At 41.4% G+C, this 23,456-nt stretch overlaps 2 protein-coding genes and 1 long non-coding RNA gene across 6 annotated transcripts; 2 read left to right on the top strand and 1 right to left on the bottom strand.

Moving 5' to 3' along the window:
* Positions 1-1,305: 1,305 nt before the first annotated feature.
* atp6v0a1a (ATPase H+ transporting V0 subunit a1a) lies at positions 1,306-11,519 on the bottom strand. 4 transcript variants are annotated; one of them, XM_077618981.1, is made up of 22 exons: positions 11,359-11,519; positions 10,075-10,234; positions 9,659-9,737; positions 9,212-9,309; positions 8,896-9,024; positions 7,941-8,020; positions 7,739-7,865; positions 7,562-7,644; positions 7,398-7,491; positions 6,868-7,080; positions 5,980-6,130; positions 5,754-5,893; positions 5,484-5,650; positions 5,322-5,412; positions 4,581-4,699; positions 4,292-4,508; positions 4,115-4,222; positions 3,918-4,025; positions 3,358-3,402; positions 3,047-3,164; positions 2,543-2,714; positions 1,306-1,720 (listed from the first exon to the last, which is right to left on the bottom strand). In XM_077618981.1, exons 2-22 carry the CDS (start codon positions 10,189-10,191, stop codon positions 1,627-1,629), a joined length of 2,550 nt encoding a protein of 849 aa, XP_077475107.1. In that variant the 5' UTR covers positions 10,192-10,234; positions 11,359-11,519; the 3' UTR covers positions 1,306-1,626. The 4 variants fall into 4 exon arrangements, with proteins under 4 accessions (XP_077475107.1, XP_077475109.1, XP_077475108.1 ...); XM_077618983.1 differs by having other exon boundaries at positions 3,358-3,375; XM_077618982.1 differs by lacking the exon at positions 11,359-11,519 and adding an exon at positions 10,605-10,865.
* A 793-nt stretch (positions 11,520-12,312) lies between these two features.
* On the top strand, positions 12,313-20,839 carry cavin1a (caveolae associated protein 1a). Its single transcript, XM_077619354.1, has 2 exons — positions 12,313-12,991; positions 19,926-20,839. The coding sequence occupies exons 1-2, from the start codon at positions 12,521-12,523 to the stop codon at positions 20,634-20,636; spliced, it is 1,182 nt and encodes a 393-aa protein (XP_077475480.1). The 5' UTR covers positions 12,313-12,520; the 3' UTR covers positions 20,637-20,839.
* Positions 20,840-21,347: 508 nt separating this feature from the next.
* On the top strand, positions 21,348-23,187 carry LOC144088776 (uncharacterized). The gene is made up of 2 exons (XR_013304940.1): positions 21,348-21,620; positions 21,685-23,187. It is a non-coding gene; the product is annotated as an uncharacterized LOC144088776 (long non-coding RNA).
* Positions 23,188-23,456: the final 269 nt, after the last annotated feature.

Raw genomic sequence — 23,456 nt, 5'->3', positions numbered from 1 at the left:
CCTGGAAAATCTCAAATTAAATGAAGTTCCAAGAAAAAAGGAATATAAATAAACAGCTCTATTATCTGTTATTACTCGGTAGTTGTTGTGACTAAAAGCAAAGGCGCTGTCCACCCCCACGTCTAAAGATCTACACGAAAGAGGACATGATGTTCTTTGTCATGTACTTTTACTGCCTAGGCCTCACAAGGTGCCAAAAAGAAGACACGCTGCTGCTTATTAGTTATTTTTGGATGGGGGGAAAAGAGCAGGGAGGCCTTTTTTTAAACCCTCATTTTCCAGGGGGTGCTGGAGCGGTCATGTTTAGGAACCCCAAAAGCAAAGTTTTACCAAAGTCTGCACTTTTTATCCCTTTGTGGTCACTTCATTAGATAGCGATTCAAAAGTTGACGTTCAGACCTTGACTACTTTTGCTCATTTGAAAACGTTTTAAAGCTTTATAGGGCAAAAATAAATGAAGAAACTTGACCGTACTTGCCTGTGTGTAAGTAGCGTGTCGTGGTCAGAAAAGGTGCAAAGTGGATGCCTCGCTTTTGTCACACTGCCCCGGCTAGCTCAGCTGTGGCTACATTAGTAGCTTATCAACATCTACTGTGGAGTCAAAGAAAAATGCGTTAGAAAGCGTAAGTGTCCGGAAAAGTGCTGTATAAAATCCAATATATTATATTTTTTTACATTTTTTTTCATTAGAGATCATGTGCCCATGAAGGGGTTAAAGTCATTTTTATACAACTGTAATGCAACTTTTTTATGATTGATTGATGGCCATTTCTAAGAACTTTTCATTTTGTGACACCACTATATTTCAGAATCAATTCTCAGCCACCCACAAAGTTAATTCTCGGCCTATAAATAGAATATTAGTATAAGACAACATAAAAGTGATTTCCTGTTTTTGCCAGGAGCGACAAAGTGAATCCCTCTGTTTGGAAAGTGAACAATAAATTCTAGCTGGAGTCAGCGGTACTCAATGAACCATGTGCAAAAAAACAAGCAAGTTATTTAACACACAGATGAGTAAGAATTTCTTGATATGATGCCATGCGGAAGAATGCTTTCATCTCCACACAGCTTTTTGGATTCCTTCCTGTTCTAAGCAAAAATCAATAAGCTTCTTGACTTCATTCGAAATCTTTTGCCGTCCAACAGCGACGTCTAGAGGCGACACAGCATACTGTTTGAATAAAAACGACAAGTTTATATATACACATATTTTTTCCATTTGGGAGTTCTCTAAAATGTACATAAAGTGTAAGCGAGGTGCTTTTACAAGCCATACAAACAACAACAAAAACAAAACAAAAGGGTTGTTCTACCCACTTTTATTGAGGGCGTATCTGATGTTTTACACACAAACAACATTAGGAGCAACCCAAGAACCCATCCTGACACTTATGACCATCTCACCATTTTGTGTGTGGGCCCTAATGAACCTTTTCCCCTATTTTTTTGTTTCTTCCAGACTTCACCACCACTACCCTGCTGGCATAAATAATATAAGACAACATATGACGCTACCTAGACAAACTCGCAAGATGCTGGATGTTGCTTTTTTTAGAGCTGATCTTTGCATAATATAATTCACTTCAACAAACACACATAACACACAACACAGAGAAGATGACCTCAGTCTTCAAACTTCCCATCCAGGATGCTTTCGAAGGTGAACGGCAGGAACTTAAATCCCTGACCCGTGTAAAACTTGTTCTGGAACTCCACCCTGCATACACGGGAACAAACAAAATAAATATGTATAATATTCGTACATGGAGGTGTTTACAGTAATTTTGAGTGATGCTCGCCAATTTTGACCTTTGTTCTACATTCCAGTGCGCATTCCCTGCCCTCGGTAGCCAGATGCAGGACTTGGACATGGACCCGAGAATTTGAAGCCTACTTCCTGTCTGGAAAACGATCCGCCTCTATTTTTAAATAAAATGACGGAGCTAATTGATGATCTGGCGCTTCGGGGAGCACGATAGTGCCTCTAAATGCTGACAAAAGTTGTCTACATATGCAAAAAATACCTTTTAAAAAAATACTTATATTAACATCTTATAGGACACCGATTTAACTCACTGGGTGCCAACATCGACACTAGACGTCCAATCTATTTTAACCAGGAAAGGTCAAATTCAACCCCTCTCCTCCTATTTTAACACTAAACAATCCACATTCACAACCAGTCTTCACTGTCCAAAAGAATTGGACGTCTATCCTAGTCATTGGTTAAATTTTATTTAAAAACTAATCTAACTGTAATTCTATTTATTCACCTTCATTTCAATTTTAAAAGTGTGTTTTTAGTACAGTGAAAAACTAATCTCAAATGATTTGTTCCTACACCAAAACAATAAACAGATGCAAAAAAACATGGCGACCTAAAAGCCTCCACTATCAACACGGGGACATGAAAGAGTTATTTTCTGACCCCATTTAAATTCCTTTACTAAACTAAAAAGCAGTACCAACTCGGTGAGATGCACGCCAAGAGATAAAGTGACCTCCTGTTTAGTTGAGACTAACATCAAAATAAACTCACCAATGCAGCCTTAGCGCATGCAGGAAGGCGGACAGGCCCTCCATGATGAGCAAGATGGCCACCGTGAGCACGGCGAAGAAGTAGAAGACGATGGCGAGCAGCAAGAATCCGCCCACGCCGCGTGACGACAGGCCGATGTGCATCACCATGGACCACAGAACCTCAGATAACTCTGGATTCCAAATCAGATGTCATGGCGACAAGCCAATGAGTTCGTTTAAAGCGGTAACAACAGTAAGGAAATTTGTGGGTGGAATTATTCATAATATGCCAAAGCTACTGTGTGGTCCCTGTTTTGAGAAGATTTGCTTCATCTATCGACGATGAGTCACGGAATACAATTTGTCAAAAAATGATTCAAACCAAACTTCTGGCATCAGGCAAAACTTTGCAAGTGAAAATGAAGATTTTAAGCAAAATAATGAAATAAAGTCATCTTCAAAGTAAAACTTATTGCTTGCAAAGTTAATGATTTTTTAACGGTCTCCCTGCCCAAAAACTTACGTGCGTGGGCCAGACTGAGTGCCCAAAGCCTAAGGTAGGAGGCCGTGTTGGAGATGCATCCTAGGCAGTATTCAATGGTGTGTATTGCCTGGTGCACGGCAACATCTGCAAAGTTAAACTGAGGGACAAGAGATGTTCCAGTCAGCAATTACGCATGTTCATTCTATCAGCAGCCACAAAGTGACGATCTGCATCCCAAAAAAATAAAAAATAAAACAAATCTCCTGACACATACACACATGCATAACACAACCCGACACAAGGGGGCGACAAAACTGGGGGAAAGACAGAGACATGCACTTAGGTCCTACCTCTTCCTCCTCGCGGGCCTTGAAAGCAGACGACAGAAGGCATTGCTTGGTTATTGACCCACATGCACACAAAAACACATGCACAGCAAACAAAAAAGCCACGGATGAAATGGGTTACACACAAAAAAAGTATTAGTTCAACAACAAATTCATATAAGTGTGATTCCTTACACAATGTTACACACAGTGATTGATTTGGAGCGTAAACAACATGTACAAACTTACACAAATGTATTTGCACCTATTTAGCTAATCAATCAAAAAGGATGAATAGTCTACCACGTCAATAGCAGCAAATGAGTTCAATATGGGTTGACAAAGTTTGACACCCGTGAATTAATAATAATCGGACATAGGCTTTGTCATTATCATTGACTCGACAAAAAGCCTAATTGTCATCATACCTAGAAACTGCGTATGACAAAATCGGTAGTGCTTCTCCATAAGGTGTGTTTTTGCAAGTAATCCTAAATCTAGTCTTCATATATCACGAAACTTTGCAATAGAAGACAGAGGTTTCCGCTTACAAATAAATAATTCAAAGGCCAAGACCGTCTCACCTCTGGCTCTTCCTCAGACTGTTGCGAGAGTTGATCGTGCTGGATGATTTCCGCCTCGTCGTCGGTGGGCCCGTTGCCCACCCGGATACCCCCGAAGGTCTGTGTGCCCTGTGGCGTGACACGGAAATCGATTGATTAACAGGTTTCCGCCATTGCTTTAAAAGCCTAGCATCTTGAGTCTAAATGATGCATCCTACCAGGTTTTTACGCCACATATATTGTCTCCGCAGGACCAGAGTTTTCACGATCAACATGCACGGTACGCATGCCAAGGCAATGAGCACCAGGAGTGTCTGCAAGGCTTGCTGGGGGAAAAAAGAATTTCACTCATTTATTCACACAAAAAAGCGATTTTACTGCCTTTTTTAACCGACCTGTCCCGTGTAAAGAGGCTTGACGGTAGGGTCGTTGTAGTTGAACAGGAACATGTTGATGAAGGCGATAAGGAGACTGGGCGCTTCGCGCGAAAGCTGCGCATCGTAGGAAAGCCATTTATAAAAGATGAGCAGCACCAAGTAGCCGAAGAGGCTGGACATGAAGATGATCTCGGGGATGAATCCCAAGTAGATGTTCAGCGGCTTCTTGAAATAACTTACAGAAACAGCAAGAATAGAGTTGAGCATTTGAGGCAAACGGACAGAAAATTGAGTGTGGAATGCTTACAGGTGGTTAAAGAGACTAAGACTGACTCCAAACAGCATGTGGATGACACCCAGGATAACGGACATCTTCATCTTGAAGGAGTTCAAGAAGGTCAGCTTGTTCGTTGCGATATTCCAGATCTGAAGGAGAGGGTGCTTTTTAGTGTTTAATAGGAATAAAAAGGTCAAAGAATTGGGATACACTTTCTAATCAACATGTAAGTCAAGGGTGTCAAACTCGGGTTGGTTCGCGGGCCACATTAACATCAACTTGATTTCATGCGGGCCGGACCATTTTAGATATAATATTTAGATTTTTTTAAATAAATGGATTAAAAAGCCCTGAATATTCAGTTTTTTAACAACGTTTATTTTAGCTTTTTAAAAATATATTTTTAGATTTAAAAAAATGATTTTTGAACTAAAAACACAGGAAAAAAATGATTAAAAAATGACTATTTATTGATTTAAAAGGGGGAAAATCAGGAAATTTAATATTCATCTATACTTTTAATTTGATCCTAAAACAGAAAGTCGGCACTCATGATTTACTTTCCCGGGATACACAAAATGATGCAGCGGGCCAGATTTGGCCCCCAGGCCGCCACTTTGACTCATGTGATGTAAATGGGAGTTTGACGACTCCAGTGGACAAAAACTGTTTTGCCCAACAGAAAATTCAAAATTAACATGAATTATTTTGAATACTACTCCCAATCCATGTTACTAAAGCTCTGAATCAGATTTTGTAGACCACCGTTACCGGATCAATTCCTATGGGGTAGGGCCCCTTGAAAACGCCAGTTATGGCCGGATCCAACTGCAAAACTTTATTGCCTTGAAGCGTTTCAAACCTGCAAAAAAAGGGCCATTTTAAAAAAACAAATAGGGTAACGATAACATTATTTGGGTTAGCGTCACTCACGTCCAGTTGCCGCCGACGCGGGCGTCAAACATAGCCCTGACGCTCCATCCCGAGCCGAAAACATTTAGCGACTTGGAGAAGCAGTCGTTGTAGATGATGCCCGTGTAGATGGAGAAGATTCCCATCAGCAGGATGATGTAACGCCCCGCGAACACCATGCTGAACATCTAGCGTGAAATGAAACCAAGTTCAAGTAAATCTCAACGCCATTTAGGGGAAAGTGGCGTGGGTTCGGATGCGATGGAGGGGGTGGAACGCCGGGGCGGATACCTCGTTGTCATTCTTCTGGGCGATCAGCCGGCTCTCTCGCACGACGAGGTAGAGAGCGGCGCAGGTCATGAGCGTGCCGTGGCCCAGGTCGCCAAACATGACGGCGAACAGGAAGGGGAAGGTGATGATGGTGTATGGAGCTGGAGTGGTGACGAACGAGACGACACGCATGACGTGGCGGGCGGTTGCGGAAGATGACAAGTCGATTGCGGACGCTCGGGTTTACCTGGGTTGATTTCGCGGTAGCTGCCGATTCCGTAGGCGTCGACGATGTTTTGAAAGCCAGAGGTGAGCTTGTTTGTCTTGTTGTAGGTTGGCGGGGTCTGCTTTGTCTGCATCCTGTTTAGGATGGAAGGCACGGTGGAGCCGCTTTTCTCCTGGAGGACATAGCCATTGGTGTTTTCCCACAGAATAATCCTATTTTTTTTATTTACCGTATTTTCACGACTATAAGGCGCACATAAAAGTCTTAAATTTTCTCCAAAATAGACAGGGCGCCTTGTAATCCAGTGCGCTTTATATATGGACCAGTACTAAAATTATTATCACAATCAAATAAAATAAATCAGTGGATAGGACAACTACGACAAGCAGCCCCCGACTCTACTATTTTCCCCGTAGAAAAAGTACTGCGCAGTGACTGCTGGGATATATAGTTCTTTTGTCAATACACCCAATGGATTGTGGCCTGGACATCGACATCAACACAGCTTTACGAAGCATGGAAGGCAGCGTTGGAATAGTTACGCTAGCTACTAGCTAGCTAGCTAGCTTCAGTCTGCGACTGGATTGTGGCCGCCTGGACGAATGTATAAAACTCAGCGTTTTCGATGACTCATTCGGACAATTGTTCAATTCGGACACAGAAAATGAGGACTTTGATGGATTTGTGGGTGACGATGACGTGAGTACATTGTAAAATGCCTTTTTTTACCGTGTGTCTGTATTTTTAAGCTGGTGTATGTTTTGCCATGCCTGGCTGCGTCTTTAAAAACGGTGTATCCTTTGTGTGTGTCAGATACAGAAATAGCACTCGTTACTGATACTACGGCTTAAAATACGATGCGCCATATAGTCGTGAAAATACGATACCCTTAATAATTCAGCCACTCACCGTGCCCCTGCGAAGAGCAAACTGTATGGAGTCCAAGTCGGAGACGGGGCACCACACCTCGGCGATGAGACACTTCTGGGTGACGTCGATGTTGCACAGGTTGAGGGTGTGGTAGATGGCCTTCATCTTCCTCACCTTGATGAACCACACGCGCACCGCCTTGGCCGCCGCTTGCAGGACTCGCTGTCTGTGGTCCTCCGTCTGGCTCAGGACCTTCAATGTGGGTAGGAGGACAAACACAAGAATGATCACATTTCCTTGCCGTTGACGGCGATAGGCGTCCCATCCATCTGGACTGGGAGAGCTAGCAGCAATTGATCACGGCTAGCAATTAGCGCTGTTCTCTTACTTGCAGTGTTTTAAGTGGTAGAACGCAAAAAGCGGTGTGGACATTGTTTAAAAAAATTAATCTGTCATTCACTGCCAGCTCTCTCAGGTCAAACGGATGGGACGTGTCACCATTGTCGACAAACAGCCTCCTGTCTGACTATTCTAATTTTTTTGGGCAGCCAGCGATTTGACGAGATTACCATTTGGAGGTCATCGATACGAGCGTTCACCCCTGCGAGCATCTCTTTCCTCTCTTGAGGCGTTTCGGGACACGGATATAACGTGGCCCGAAAGCTGGGTGGAAAAATATAAATTTAAAAATTAATTTAAAAAAATAATGAACAGCTAGGTTTTGTTTACTTACCCCTCACAAATCTTCTTCACTCTGTTCTTCAGCTGGTCTCCCTGGAAGAAGATGATGAACACGGACTTGTGGACCTGATCGCCCTGCGGACACATTAAAAACAATGAGTGGGTCTGATTCTTATTTATTGGCAACGATAAGCCTATTTTTTATTTTGTCATGGAGTTTCTAGCTTACCGAAGTAGGGTCTTCCAGAGGGTCTTCGATCTCTGCCTGCCTCAGGAACACGTTCCCCCTGCAAACTCTCCAAAGCATCCTTTCAAATGTGGGGATGCGCTCCCTTCCGATGACCCCGGCCACAAATCTGTACCGTACGCAAAGTAGTGTTTTTACTATTCCTGAGCCAATTAGGACATCTACAACGGGAGGATTGACTGACCCAAGTCTGAGCGGAGCTCGATTGACCTCGTTGGGGTCCAGCAGAGTGGATGACTCCTCCAGCAGACTGGGGTCTTCCATCTACAAAATGATTAGCATTTACCAGAAAACAAAAACAAGTATGAAGAGCAACAGGGATGAGGAAATCGGGCTGGATCACGTCATACTTTTCAGAGGATCGTAGTTTGGTAAAAAAAACAAGTTTTTAAAATGTATTTACATTTTTAAGCATTAATTAGCAGCCATTGACGGAGAAATATTTTGATTGAGAGTCCCCCAGACAAATTGCATTGTACGTCTCTCTGTGAGCAGCAGTGAATTAGCTGATGTAACAAGTAAATCCAAAAGTATAACGCCACAAAATACATTTTAATAATATTTCTATTGATAATATTGAAACAAATCTTGAGCAAATGTTCAGAAATTCAAGAAATCACAGCTAAAATAGTTCAATTCATCTAATTGGGTGACCAACTCGATGTTTAAGTTTATGTAAAATACATTGTTTAAAAAGTTGTGCACAAGTAATTTGTAAAAAATGGATCTTTGATTTTTTTTTTGCTTTGTTAAAATTATTGCGACAGCTTTGTTCAAAGCTATTTTATTGTATCCAGATATCGGAAAATACTCAAATGCAAAATGGGCATTTTTAAAAGACTAAAACCAAGGGTGTCAATGATTTAATACATTTTTTTTAAATCCTTTTTCACCCGATTCCAGTCCTTTTGGGAGAATTTGGGAGAACCCGTATCTAACTGCTAGCCTGTCCAGCTTAATGATTAACCTTCATCACGGCTCATTACAGTCCGTTTAAGACAACTGGAAAGGTGCAGACAAGAGGGATGTTCACGGAAGCAGTCAAGCGCTACTAATGTTAGAGCAAAAGGTCAGAAAAAAACACGCTTGGCTGCAAACGACACGTGTAAAATATGTCACATCCCGCTTTGCGTGCTGACCTCATCAAAAAACTGCTGCGTGCGACGCAGAATGTGCTTGAGCTCGGTCAGCTCCAGGAAGTTTTTCTTCAAGGCCTCCTGGTTGGTGTTGATTTCCTTCAGTTCATTCTCCAGTTTCTCAAATGTGGCCTGAAGAAGGGGAAAAATAGGGAAGTGTGATTGACGGATGAGTGAGGGTAACATAATGTATTGAGTGAGGGTAACATATAATGTATTTTCTCGCATACAAGCCGTACCCTGGATTCGGTCATTTTTTTTGCGACAAATACAGCTTATATGCGAGAAAATACGGTAGTTAGTTACATTTCTCGCCCACCTCCAAGTCAATCATGTCTCTCGGAAAAGGCACTTCGGGGTTCTCTCCAGTGTCAACGATGGGGATGTCGGCCTTTTTAATCTCCTTCTCCACAAACCCTGCCAATGAGACGGCATTGTTTTGATTTCCTGTAGGAAACTCCACCAATGCGCAGAGATCTATTTACGAACTCAAAAACACTGGGGAGCACTCAAGAACTTTTGCTGCTACATTAAAAATATGTCTGAAAAGATGTTTATAATCCAGAATCTTGTAAAAATGTAATTACACTCATTAAATTCAAATTTAACTTGCAAACATTATTAAAATGTCTTTTTGCATTTGTATTTTCTGTGGTCGGTTGAATTTTCCATTATTATTATCAATTTTAATCCTATCCCTTCTATTTATTTTCCAGATGGATACCAACCAGGTGATGAATAAGGAGCTCCAAACACAAGGACTTACTCAGTTTGCGGTCCATTTCTTCACAGCGACGCACTTCGTTGACAAACTTGCGCTGGAACACGTTGACGTCGGGATTCAACTGCAAGCAAAAGACAAAATAAGCAAGCACGTTTTCAAATATTTTCGAATATCTTTGGAACTTACTTTAAAAATCAACCCCTCAAATCAAGGCTTCTGTTTCACAGACCAATTTAAACCTCACAAAACATAAATAGAGAACCGACCGCTATTTGACCAACACGCCATTTATTTCAATAGACGCCGTCACTAGCACAATTTTTCTCTTGGGGATTGTCGGCTGCGCTCATGCGAGCAATGAATCGTCAGCTGCGAGCACATGATCGAGACGCTACGGCAAGGCGCGTACAAATTCTGCTGAAACTTATCCCGACATCGGAGCCGTTTTAGAAACTCACGTCGCGGAATTGCACCATCCCGATCTCGCCCAGCTCACTGACACAACAGTAGGCAGCTTCTGACTGGAGAAAAAGCTGCGCCAATGTCATCTCCTCGCTCCTGAAGAGTTCCCCCATATTTGCGGCTGCCCCGGCACGCTCTTTGGGAATGAACGCTTACCTGAAATAAATCACAATCAAAATAAATGACCAATGTCTTTTTGTCATTTTCTTAACTGCTGATCTCATTTTTTTAATCATTTGTTTTGCCACCACTGATCCGAACCAGCAAAAAATAATGTAATGTAGTAAATGAGAAATCTTTCTTTTTTTCAACTGGTGCCTAAAACCAGCTCGGTGGACACGTTAGCCTAGCGATTTGATTTACAGCAGTCGAAAAGTACCATGGCACTGAAAACATACACGACTTCTGGATCGGGTCGGTTCTTCCTATTGATTTGGTTAATATTACTGATTCATATCACCTATAATCTTAGATATTGTCTAGTGACACGACAAATATTTAATTTGGAGTCGTGGCTTTTCCCTACCTGCGTAGCACGACGTCGTGACTTCACAAATGATGAAGACGAATATACAAGTGCCCTTTAGCAGCAGCCTGCGAGAAGTTGCCATGTGACGAGAGAAAGAAAATCCGTCTGCCTTCACATTGATCCCATGATCAGGATAGGAATGTGGTTACGCTGACAAAGGCTTAATACGACAAAACCAACAGAAACTCCAAGTGAGTCCTGGTGTGACTGAATCAGGTATAATTTTTGCGATGAAATATGAGATAGAAACGTTTCCCTATTTCATAGAAGCATTTTAACCACCTTGGTGAGGGAAAATGACCACACAGAGCTTATCTGAGGATTATAAAGGAGCATGTGACATGGGCACACCGATAAGCCTTCTGCTCTTTCAATTGAAACACGAAAAGGCTACTTTGTTACTAGATAAAAGATAGTACGCCTGTATTGTTGGGACACAATTATAGCACCCGTGAAAGTAGGAACATACACAATACTGTACCTAATTGAAGGGCATTACTTTATTTGAGTGAGTTAGAGTCTCGGTTAATTTTATTTCAATGTTAATTAATTCTCAGTTAAAATGGCAAAATATATAGCAACGGGAACATAATACATGTTCGTCTTCATTAGCTTTGTAGTAATAGCCATAGTACTGTAGGCTAGTGGCTAACTTTGCGCACCTGTTGATTAATATGGAAGATAGTCAAAGACATTAAGTTCGGCGCACTTAAAAACAAGTTTGTTTTTTAATACGGAGTGGCGTACTTACTCTTAAAACGGGAATATGGATGTGTTGGCTGTATTTTTCCTGGTTATGACGTTCTCGTCCTGTTTGCTTCGTACAAATTTTACAAGAGCGAAGAGATAATTTGACAACTTCTCCTCAAACCGGAAGCTGGACTCTGGTGACGTGACGTTTGCTACGACAAAACTTTAATAATGAGAAATATTAATACTGATAGAAATAAAACTGCTGTTTTGGGTAGATTCTAAATGTTTAAGTGGGGCTTGGTGTAATTTCACTGATATTTCGTTTTGTTTTGTTTTTTTGGTCGAACCTACCAGAAACAAAAAGCTGTTTTTCCGGTTGTGACCACACGAGGGTAGTAATGAAAAACTAAACGGAATGTCGTCATGCACCCACGTAATCAATGAACAATAACTTTTGATATTCAGTATTTTCACCCTAACTTTATTGAGTTTGTAGTTAAGAAATGTTCCATTTTTTTATTTCTGTGAATATTTGTTCAAATAACTCTGCATCTTCTGAACTAGCGAAAAACAAGCTTTTACATACAACCTTTAAAAATACTTTGTATTACCTACCCTCATCCTGGCTAACCCAAAATCATTACTTTTATTCTAAATTCCATTCAAATCCATCCTAAAACGTACATGAAAACGCAGAGTGACGCTTAACCTTGAACATCGTCCATTGACAATCCTGCGGCTCTACGGCCGCAAATGGCTCTGTTCGTCCTTCACTTGTGAATTTAAAGTAGCTTATCACTTGTTTCTATACAACTGTTAATGAATGAATGTCATTTTTAGAAAATCTCCACTTGGGAATACACGCACAACGTTTGACTTTACATAACGTGTCGCCACAGTTTGGGATCGTGCCGCCCAAGCGCCCGGGGGGACGGGGGAAAGGCGGAGTCCTGCCAACGGGGGCCCCCGTAGGTGGGTCGGGAAAATTCTGACTGGGTGGTTTCACATGGAGGGGAGGCATTTGAGTGCAGCCCCTCATGCCTGAGCAGTCAGAGGCCTAAACTCCCCTTGGCTGGCTGGCTGGCATCCCACAGGCGTTAGCGAGTGGCGAGACGAGCAAAGTTTAGACGGCGTAAAGGGGATCCTGCTGCTTGTTTTTCAACGGGTGTATTTTTATCCCCAGAGGGAGTGCGAACAGGTCGCATTGGAAACTGACTGTCATGGCGGATACGGGGGTCCCGAAGGAGCACGGAGCTCTGGTCGACGTGCCCTGCGATGACGACGACGTCGCTCTGGTGGGCGCCGCCGCCGAGCCGGCCGTGGACGGCGGCCACCCCGGCCAGGAGGTCAAAAGCGAAGCCCAGACCAACGGCGTCCTGGTCCTGGCCCTGCTGGACAAGATCATCGGCGTGGTGGACCAGATCCAGCAGACTCAGACCGGGCTGGAGGAACGTCAGGAGTCTATGGAGAAGTCGGTCTCCACCATCCAGGGGGAGCTGTCCAAACTTTCCAAAACCCACCTGGGGACGTCCACCGCTACTAGCAAGATGCTAGACAAGGTTCGCAGAGTTAGCGTCAACGTCAAGATGGTGCGCGGCAACCTGGAGAAGCAGGCGGGACAGATCAAGAAGTTGGAGAGCAACGAGTGCGAGCTGCTCAAGAGGCGTAACTTCAAAGTCCTCATCTTCCAGGTGAGCGCGGGCGAAAATAGACGTCTGCGGTCGATTGGTCGCCGGTCTTTTGGTCGCCGGTCTTTTGGTCGCCGGTCTTTTGGTCGCCCCGACTGCGACAACGGGCGACCAAAAGACAGGCGACCAAAAGACCGACGACCAAAAGACCGGCGACAAAACAAGGTAAAACAACACGGTGTACGCATGAATAAAAGGCAACAATGGCCCTGAGCAGTTTCACTGAGCCGACGTGTGAGTGTAGAAGAGTTTGTATGTACATGCGTTGTCCCTTTAAGAAGCTACGTCAGTTCAGTCAGGGTCTTAACAAGTTCTCCAACAAAAAACAATAAAAGTCCAGGAAATTTGGAGCTTTTCTTTAGCCTAATAATGACTAGGGCATTAATTATGACTAAATAGTCATTTGCAGTTTGTATTTAGGGAATTTGAGCAACGATTTAAATGGTAATTATCACTTACTTTCCGGGCGACCAAAAGATCGGTGACCAAAAGATCTGCGACCAATCGACCGTGTACCAAAATAGACGCCGTCGGCGAAAAAAAAAAAAAGCTAGCATCACTTTTATTGGCATCCTTATTTCTGGCTCGATAGACCCTTATATACGTGGAAACTACATTTGTTAAGTATTAAAAAAATGAAAATGACATCTCAGGATATTTTTTTTTATACCATAACTTTATCTACTGTATATTTTACACCACATTATGAACTATTTTCTGATGTCGTGTAAAACCCACATTCAGACATTCCCATTCCACAGGGCTTCCATCATGATTAGCCAGCCAGACGCTATAAATACGAAGGCGTAAATAAAAATTATTAACCTCCTGAATGCTGGGTGTGGTGGAGAGACTGGAGATAGAACCGAAGCCCCGCCCCCGCAGCATATTTGGCAGGCCGTCGTGGCGCAAGATGTCGTTACTGCTGTTCCAAAAGGTCTCGCAAAGCAATGTGGCTTATTCGTACCTGTCGGCAGCTGCATTATTTTGGAAGCAAATGTCGTAAAATAAAGGCCACGAGGAGCTAACGTGCTAAGGGCGACGCGGGATGAGACGTTAGGCGAGGGTGTCCAAGTCATTTTTCATCGCGGGTCATGTCGTAGTTACGTTTTCACTTGTAATGGTCGCCAACTAGGTAGCCCTCATTAACCCATTAATGAATGGCCAGCTTTTCTGATAGACGGTAGTAGGAGAAAATAACATAAATATTTTATTTTTTCCATTTCAACAAATGGTATTTTTTTAGAAAGGGAACACATTAAACTTTTTTTAATTTTATTTTAATCATTTCATTTTTATTCAAGGAAAGACAGTGAATATAGTTTAAGAACCATATTTGATTTCATTGTTTACATTAAAAAACTAAAGTAGAAAACAGCAAACATTTGACTTTATTTTAAACCGCAACCTGAAAAATACAAAATACGACATTTTTGGGCTTCTATGTATTCATTAAAAAAATTCTCTGTACATGTGCAATCTTCATCATTTGAATTTTATCCATTTTATCCTAAAATATGACATCAACGCATGCGATTTACTTTCGCGGGCCGCACAAAATGACGTGGCGGGCCAGATCTGGCCCCCGGGCCGCCACTTTGACACCTATGCATTCGAGCTACTGTTTTCAACTTGACACCCAATCGGCGGCATTCCGTTTTTAGCAGGTCCAATCATGCGTGAGTGTGGGAGTCGGGAACTGCTCAGGGATGCTGCCTGGGAATTTTGCAGCAGGAGCGTCTTGGTTTTCACTCGTGGTATCTGTCAGAAATTCATCCGCCGGCGTTAGGGCAGAATAAATTACACCAAGCAGGTGGTCTTGATTCCCCACGACCGTCTACATCAAGGGGTGTTCAACATACAACCCGCCGTTCGCTCTTTTTGCAATCACATTTATTCCTTTGGCCCCTTCCAGTCAAAGTGGATTGGACGTCTAACCCCGTCGATGGCACCCATTATGTTAAATAAATGCCCCTTTAAGGGTTAAAAATAAAGAAATCAATCTCAGTGTACAATTTAGGACTAATTTCAAGGCTATACATTACTGTACTTCCAGATTTTGATCCAAAACGTACAGGATGTGACCCGTAAATACCCTAAAAATGACGCAAAATTAACAAAGATAGATGTCCAATTTACTTAAAAGTGGAGGCCTGGCTGTGGATCCTCATCTTTCAATGCCATTAACAGTGCTAGATGTCTGACTGAGGCGGGGCGAATGAAGGAAGTGACCCAAAAAGGACCAAAAAACAAATAGAAACTGACCCGAAATCAATAGAGAGTAACCTGGAAATTCCCCCAAATCACCATGAAATCATCCAAAAAGTACAGAAATAATCTTCCAAAATAAAACTAATTGCTTAGTATTGACAGTAGTAGATGTCCAATTCATTTAAGCTTAAAATGAAACTACTTCTATAACATACATCACTTAAAGCTTTTATAATTGACCTAAAACCAATATATATATATATATATATATATATATATATATATATATATATATATATATATATATATATATATATATATATATCATACAGTATAGTTCTGGGACATCTTCTCATTTTATTAAAGACAAATGCTTTTCAAATAAACTCTTTTAGAATAGAAAATGATTCGTACTTTTGTGCGACTACACGTAGCATGTAGCTTTCTCGCTTATTCCATTTGACTTTTTGTTCTCATTCCTTTTAAATTCTTATTTCTGCATGTGATGACAAGTAGGCTTTTGTGTTGTGGTAATGACGACATGGCCTATGTCCGATTATTATTATTATTATTATTAGAGACCACCCTGCGTTTATCGCGTAGTTATTTGGAGCAGTGACCAAACATTTTTACATATCGAGCCTAACGCTCTTATCATTGTTTCAACTCGATCCCCCTTTTCTGAGCAGCTGCCGCGAGCTAACCGCTATCATGCCGCCTGTCGCTATTTTTTCCACCTTGCCTGTGTTCTATTTTTGCCCACTGCGTTGTTTTTAATTTGATGGTGTGCGATATGGTTTACCCACAATGCAATTCAAGAACACAAAGGTCGTTCTGTCCGACTGTAGGACTATTAAGACACCTGTGCAGGTACTAATGCGATATGGGAAATCTTAAATTGGGCAAAACACTACCGCTTTTATCCACTGGTGTCGCCAGAATCACCAAAAATGAAAGTTACTCTTGTTTACGCTTTAGTCCAGGGGTGTCAAACTCATTTTTTGTCGGGGGCCACGTGGTAGTTTCGAGGGCCGTTATGTCTTCCAACTAGGCTGCCAAAATTAATCAATTAATAAATTGACAGTTTCTCGATCGTGCTAATTGATAGATCATTTTTTGACATTCAAATTAGTACAATTTTTTTGCAATTATTGATTTAAAATGAGGAAACAGGAAATAATCAAGTATCTCCATTTGAATTTCATCATAAAACAGAAAGTTAGCACTCATCATTTACTTTCTCGGGCCACATAAAATGATGTGGCGGGCCATATTTGGCCCGCGGGCCGCCACTTTGACACCTGTGCTTTAGTCTATGGATTCGACACGTTTTAAATTTGTAGATAACAGATTATTTTTTTCCACTTTGTCAAGTAGTAGTTTTTATTTTACTTGCATTTACTGTTTTTAGTATTGTTTTTACATCGGGTTTTATTTTGTGCTTGAAAAAAATTCAAGTTTTAGAAATGAGATAGTGTATTTAACCAACAAAATAATTCATTTAAAATAGGGTGATATGTAATGGCTTATTTTGACGTTTTTAAAATATTTTTTATTCCATTCAGTATTTATTATTATTAAATCACTGCTATTTACAGCAGTGTTAGCTTGTTTAACCAGTTTCCTGATTTCAAATGTGAAATTATGTCGGTCAATCACCCAAAATGGCGGCCATTGTGTTCATTTCCGGTACTGTGTGACTCAGCATATTTGAATTCAGGCATATATATAGACATCTATGTACAGTGGGTGAAGATGACTGTGTAAAATTCTAGTTTAAGGACCTTAGTAAATGTCATAAATTAGACAGATTACATTCGAATGTAAATTGCGCAGCTTTTTCCTTTAAACTGCGCCTTATATCATGTTGCAACATCGATGAATAGACGTTTGTTCGCAGTTATCCACCTGTGGAAACTATGAAGTGGAGAATATACTTCATATCACGTCATATGTGTGCTTCTATGTCGACCTTGCGGTATGTGAAAGGGTTTTCCATTCATGAAAAGGCGCACCGAAGGCAGGAAAAGTCTCATAATACCGCTTTGTTAAGCTACTACATCGAATAGTGGTGCCTCTGTTTGCCACTTTCGGGATTTCCATTACTCCCGGCAGACAGAGTTGTCTTTGCGTTTCGTTCAAATGTGTCCCGTGCGTCTAAAACGTGAGGAAATTGTGGGTGGGCTTCAGGAATATTCACCCGAGAGGTCTTATTTTTAGCTTGGCCGGCACTCTTCAGAGACCCGCCGAGTATAGGACGAGAACACGTAGCTCCGGCGCTCTCACGCGGCCTCGCGGGGGCCCGGATCACTCGTTCTGGGGCAGCTGCGAGGGCCAGACGGGATCCGACAGCTGATCCCACCGTCAAGGCTTCGAGGCCCCAAAAGGAATGGCGTGCGGGCCGGGAAGCGTTTTGTGCGTGACGGGGCTGCCTGACTGGGAATGTTTATGTATAAATTCAGACTAGAAACATTATGATTAAATGTATCCTAGCTGCCAAGTATAGGGACGACGCCAAATTGTTTTATACTGTATGTGTGTAACAGTGTAACGTTGTAACATGATGGAGGAATGTTAACAATGTAATGACATGGTATGGTCACAAGATGGAAGCATGAAATGACTCTTGATATTTAGCTTCATGACAAAAAAATCGGAATCATTGAAATTGACAGCGCTCAGTAAATGCAAACTAGGGGCATTTTAATAAATTTCACCGAAAACTGGGGTAATCAAAACACTGTTTTTACATGTTTAGTACATTTTTAGCCTAAAGCGAAAGACAGAAAATCTTTTTTTTGCAGCTATTGGTTTGATTTTCTCGCAGTCTTTACTTCCAGTTTTGATTATTATAGAAACTGATGATATAAGCAAGAACACTTCTTATTATACAATGAACCCATGCTGCCTTTTTCTAAAATGCACTCTGGGAAAACCACTTATACTTTTTTTTTGTCGCAACAGCACAAAAACACACAAATGTGTAAACAGTGTCCAGTTTTCCATAAAGTATGATTCACGGCTCAATACAGGCAACACACATTCCTTTTTTTTACATGAATTCAGATGACTTTAGACTTAAACTGTGCATGTGAGGATAAAGTAAAATACAAACATAATTAAACCACAGACAGTGGAAATAATGCGGATGATCCCCCAATAATAGCCTTAGGGATGACCAACACAGTATACCTGCAAAATCAGGTTGTACATATGCTTGCCAGTAGATGGTACTATGACTACAGAATATCTTTCAATTCAAATTCAAGCCATAAAATGACAGAACAGTTGATTTATTGTTTTGAAAGTAGCATCGACAATGTGTAAAACACCCAATTTTCCACTTTCGGTGAGCGTTGTGTGACTCACAATTTCCTTCGATGTTTCCGTGGAAACGAAAGATGACTTGTAATGAGATCATTGTGAAAGAAGTACTCAATACTCAAAAGGACAACTGTACATAAGATAAACAAAAACGGTGTGATACCAATTATTTTGCTGAGGAACAATAGATCTTTAGATCAATGAACTCACTCTTTGGTTTATGTAGTGTTTATTTGTCAGTCCAAAAGATAAGTCATTTTCATAAATAAAATAACACGTTTCTTAAGAATAACTGCAAATGTGGTTTTCTTTTTTTATTGGCTTTTGCACAAGCAGATCTTTCAAAAGAAAGAACCGGAGAAAAGAACACACTTTTAAAAAAGTGATATACTACTGATCTACAGAGACAAAAATCAATAAACCCTGGGTAATTGATCCAATTGATTATCGGCTTGCCCCGCCTTCTACAATCTTCGCCATATGTGAACTAATGGCCAGCGGTCGTCCATTTCGTCTTTAATTAAGGCGCTTGGACATTCAATGGGGCGTACCGTCGCCATGGCATCAGCTGTTTGACCTTCTAAACCAAACGAGCTGCACCGGGCAGTGTGGAGCCGGTTGCCATGGCGACAGTCTCTCCTGTTTACGTGTTGTCGGAGAGGAGGCAGAGGCAGGGGGGGGGGGGGGGGTGACGTTGTCCATGTATAGCAGCAGCTTGCCTCCTGGCCAGGGAATGTCGCTCGGAATCTTGGGAGAGGAAAAGGCGAACCCAGAATAAACCATCGCAGACTGAACCGCCCCGACCCGGTCTCCACCGTCCCATTTTTACAACCCGATCCTAAATGTCCTAAATGATTTCATGGTGGAAACGGGCCTTTTCTTTCATCCGTTCATGTCTATTTCCTAAAAGCCACTTATAGTTTTACGGATATTTTCTAGATGTGTTAAAGTTAGTTTGGATTTTGGTTGGTGTGTGTACTTTGTAATCAACCATTGTCTGTCTATTTAAACCCTGTGTGTTTGTTAGTCTTTGTGGTATCGTCTACCTTGTTTGTTTCATCCCAATTTTCCATGCCAAGTTCCTCGTTCCACATGTCTTTCCACGTCAGGTTATTTTATTTATTTATTTCATGCATCAGTAAATAAAGTTTTGTTAGAGCAATCCACGTCCTCGTCCCTTAATTGGTTCCCTGCATTTGGGTCCAACTATGTCCAACGACACTACACTTAACGTAATATAGAAACCAACCACATCATCCTCAATTAGCCAGAGACGAATGACTCTTTCAGATTGACACTTGAACAAATGTCACAATCATCAACTAGCACATGGTTTTGCACCAGTAGAATGTCCGCTGTGGAGCTAATCAATTTTTTTTCTGGTCCCGTTCCATCGTTTTAGGACCAAATGAAGGCGGCAAAGCCGGAAGAGGCGATTGCCGTGGACGGCAAGGTGGAGGTTCTCCAGCAGATACCGGAGGAGGACGGCGAGGGCCAGCCGGCCAACCCCAACTCCGACGAGGAGGTGGAAATCGAGGAGATCGTGGAGGAGTCTCGAACCAAGCGCCTGCAGCGCTCCACCAAGAAGCAAGTGGACAGCATCAAAAAGGCTTTCTCCAAGGAGAAGATGGAGAAGACCAAGCTTAAGACCAAGGAGAACCTGGAGAAGACCAAGCAGAGGACCCGGGAGAACCTGGAGAAGACGAGGCAGAAAACCCGCGACAACCTGGAGAAGACCAAGCACAACCTGGAGAAGAAGATGAACAAACTGGGTTCGCGCATGACCCCCAACATGGAACGCCGGGTGAAGATGAAGACCTCCAAGGAGAAGGTCAAGAAGACCCTCACGCCCGACCACACCGTCTACGCCCGCTCCAAGACCAGCGTCTACCGCGTGCCCCCCTTCACCTTCTACGTCAAGAAGATCCGCGAGGGCGCCGAGGAAGTGGCGCGGGCGGACCCCGACGAGACGGCCGAGGCGACGCAGGAAGGCGAGGAGAACGGGATGGGCGTGCATCTGGATGTGGAGGAGGTGGAGATGGAGGCCACACCGAGGGATCTTCAGCTTGTCAATCTGGAGGTGGACCACCTAGAGAAGACCCAGCGTGACTAGAGAGCCAATCCCATGGAAGGAAAACACAGAAAATCCCACGAGGACACATCAGTAGCCACGAGGACTTGATGCAAATATTCACATTCGTTCCATTCAAGTTTTTTTTTTTGTACCCGAAAGCTTTTCATACTCATTCAGTTTTGCTACATTTCAGAGAAAAATAAGCGATGGAAACGGCTACTAAGCTAGTAGGCTACATCTTTTACACCATTTTTTTTGCTAGCCAGCTATTAAACTAGTAGACTACATCTTTTACACCTTTTTTTCCCTAGACGACTACTAAACTAGTAGGCTAGATATTTTACACTATTATTTTTTTTTGCCAGTCGGCTACTAAACTACTAAGCTACATATTTTACACCGTTTTATTTTTTTGCTAGCCAGCTATTAAACTAGAAGGCTACATCTTTTACACCGTTTTTTTCCCAGACGACTACTAAACTAGTAGGCTAGATATTTTACACTATTTTTTTTTTCTAGTCGGCTACTAAACTACTAAGCTACATATTTTACACCGTTTTATTTTTTTGCTAGCCGGCTACTAAACTACTAGGCTACATCTTTTACACTGTTTTATCCCTATTCGGCTACTAAACTAGTAGGCTAGATCTTTTACACTATTTTTTTTTTGCTAGTCGGCTACTAAACTACTAGGCTACATCTTTTACACAGTTTTTTCCCCCTATTCGGCTACTACACTAGTAGGCTAGATCTTTTACACTATTATTTTTTTCCTAGTCGGCTACTAAACTACTAAGCTACATCTTTTACACCGTTTTATTTTATTTTTTTGCCAGCCGGCTACTACACTAGTAGGCTACATCTTTTACACCGTTTTTTTTCCTATTCGGCTACTAAACTAGTAGGCTAGATCTTTTACACTATTATTTTTTTGCTAGTCGGCTATTAAACTAGTAGGGTACATCTTTTTCACCTTTTTTTTGCTAGCCGGCTACTAAACTAGTAGGCTACATCTTTTACACCGTTTTTTTCCTACTAAACTAGTAGACTACATCTTTAACACCGTTTTTTCCTACTAAACTAGTAGGCTTTTTTCCTACTAAACTAGTAGACTACATCTTTAACACCGTTTTTTCCTACTAAACTAGTAGGCTACATCTTTTACACTACTATTATTTTTTTGCTAGTCGGCTACTAAACTAGTAGGCTACATCTTTTTCACCGGTTTTCGTTTGTTTTTTTGCTAGCCGTCTACTAAACTAGTAGGCTACATCTTTTACACAGTTCCTTTTGCTTGTTCATTTCATGAATGGAGAGCCAGCTAGGAAAAGAAGACGCTATAAATATTTTTTGCTGTTGTGATTGTTAGACGTACAGTTTTAGCGATGTACAGTAATATGTTAGCCACGTGAGTCGTGAGGGTAGCAGTAAGTCGTTTAGAAGGTTTCAGGCTGCGTTCCACCATGAAAAGGCAATTCTTTCAAAAAAAGAAGTGAAAGAACTACTTAGATGATGTTCTCACCCTCTTGCAATGTTAAATGGGAGTTAGCGCACACCTGCTACGTACAATTGAAATTGCCACGAATCAACCGAAAACAAATAAAAGCTGTTGGGTAGCATTTTCCTTTCGTCACATTTTATAGCTCAAAGCATTGCAGTGGAACTTAATAAACAATCCTCAACATGCATTGACGCACCACAACCAAGAAAAACATCCAAGTCTAGCAGCAAATAATAATAAAAAGCACTTAAAATCTGTACGCTGCTGTTAAAAAGGAACAAGGCCAAAACAACACAAAATCTGACCTTCATAGCCATTATTGTACATTAAAGAAAAAATAAAAAGCTTCCCGAGGACCTCAGAGACGTTCCTATAATTGTAGCAGCAGTTTCGTGTATTTTCAGCAGATAAAATGTTTCAGTGTCAACTGTTCCATTTCGTTGTAGACTACGGCCTGCAGATGGAGTGGTTAGTCACGAGCCCGCTAGGTAACAATGGAGGTCATCTAAACAATTCACGAGTTGCAAAATTCAATTAAGAGAGACTTGTAGACTTGTGAGGAGCGAGGAACGTGGAGGACGGATTGAAAACAACAAAAAGTAGAAGAAATGAAATGTGTTTGTGTTCTTGTGTGATTGTGTTCAGGGTAGCTGCATCCACTTTTCAGTGCTGTAATTACTGCATTAACACATTGGCTGGCAATGGCGGTGATTATCGTCCAATCCAGGTGAACTGGAAGGGTTGGCAGCCAAGGATCATTTGCTTCCAGTTCAAATGGGTTGATCGTGTACTACTGATAATCTCATTTCAAGTGAGAGTTTTATTTACTTTTTAAAGCTCACGTCTATTTTCGTCACGGAAAGTTTAAAGTACATTAGGATTAGAAACATGGCTAGAAATGATTATATTATAGTTTTTGATGTGCTTATGGAAAAGTTTGGTGAATCAAACCTTGATTTACCTGTAAAATAATATATTCTGAAAAACCACAAAGTGCTGAAAGTACTACTCTACGCTAAATACTCTTTCTACTGGACTAATATTGTTCAATATGTTACATTTAAATAATAAAGCTTGCATATTTTTCTCTCTTGGTTTTATTTCTTCGATGAAATGTGTTTAAAAAAATATTGAAATAAAATTAATGTTTATTTTTTCTTTGTACGGTATAACTTTGTAAATATTGAAAGGATAGCTTACCTAAACAAAATTAGCGTGTGCTATAATGTTTTCATATATTTTTATTTTTTTAATCAAACATTTAATTATTATTGCTACTATAAAAATAATGTGCATCCAAAGGGTCAAAAAATGAACTCTATTAGAGTAGGTGACGTCACCGCTGCCAGTAATTCAGA

This window comes from Stigmatopora argus, chromosome 14 (assembly GCF_051989625.1).
Source record: "Stigmatopora argus isolate UIUO_Sarg chromosome 14, RoL_Sarg_1.0, whole genome shotgun sequence".
NCBI classification, from domain to species: Eukaryota; Metazoa; Chordata; class Actinopteri; order Syngnathiformes; family Syngnathidae; genus Stigmatopora; species Stigmatopora argus.
This window is presented reverse-complemented; position numbering and strand designations above follow the sequence as displayed.

Bases quoted from the DNA above. Each gene is read 5' to 3' on its own strand.
- atp6v0a1a (XM_077618981.1), bottom strand. From the start codon at position 10,191: ATGGGGGAACTCTTCAGGAGCGAGGAGATGACATTGGCGCAGCTTTTT. The intron at 5,413-5,483 runs GTGAGTGACGCT...CTTTTTTTGCAG, and splicing joins CGCGTCGGCGGCAACTGGAC to GTTTGAAACGCTTCAAGGCA. The intron at 4,223-4,291 runs GTCGGTTAAAAA...TTTTTCCCCCAG, and splicing joins AGCCTCTTTACACGGGACAG to CAAGCCTTGCAGACACTCCT.
- cavin1a (XM_077619354.1), top strand. From the start codon at position 12,521: ATGGCGGATACGGGGGTCCCGAAGGAGCACGGAGCTCTGGTCGACGTG. The intron at 12,992-19,925 runs GTGAGCGCGGGC...CCATCGTTTTAG, and splicing joins TCAAAGTCCTCATCTTCCAG to GACCAAATGAAGGCGGCAAA.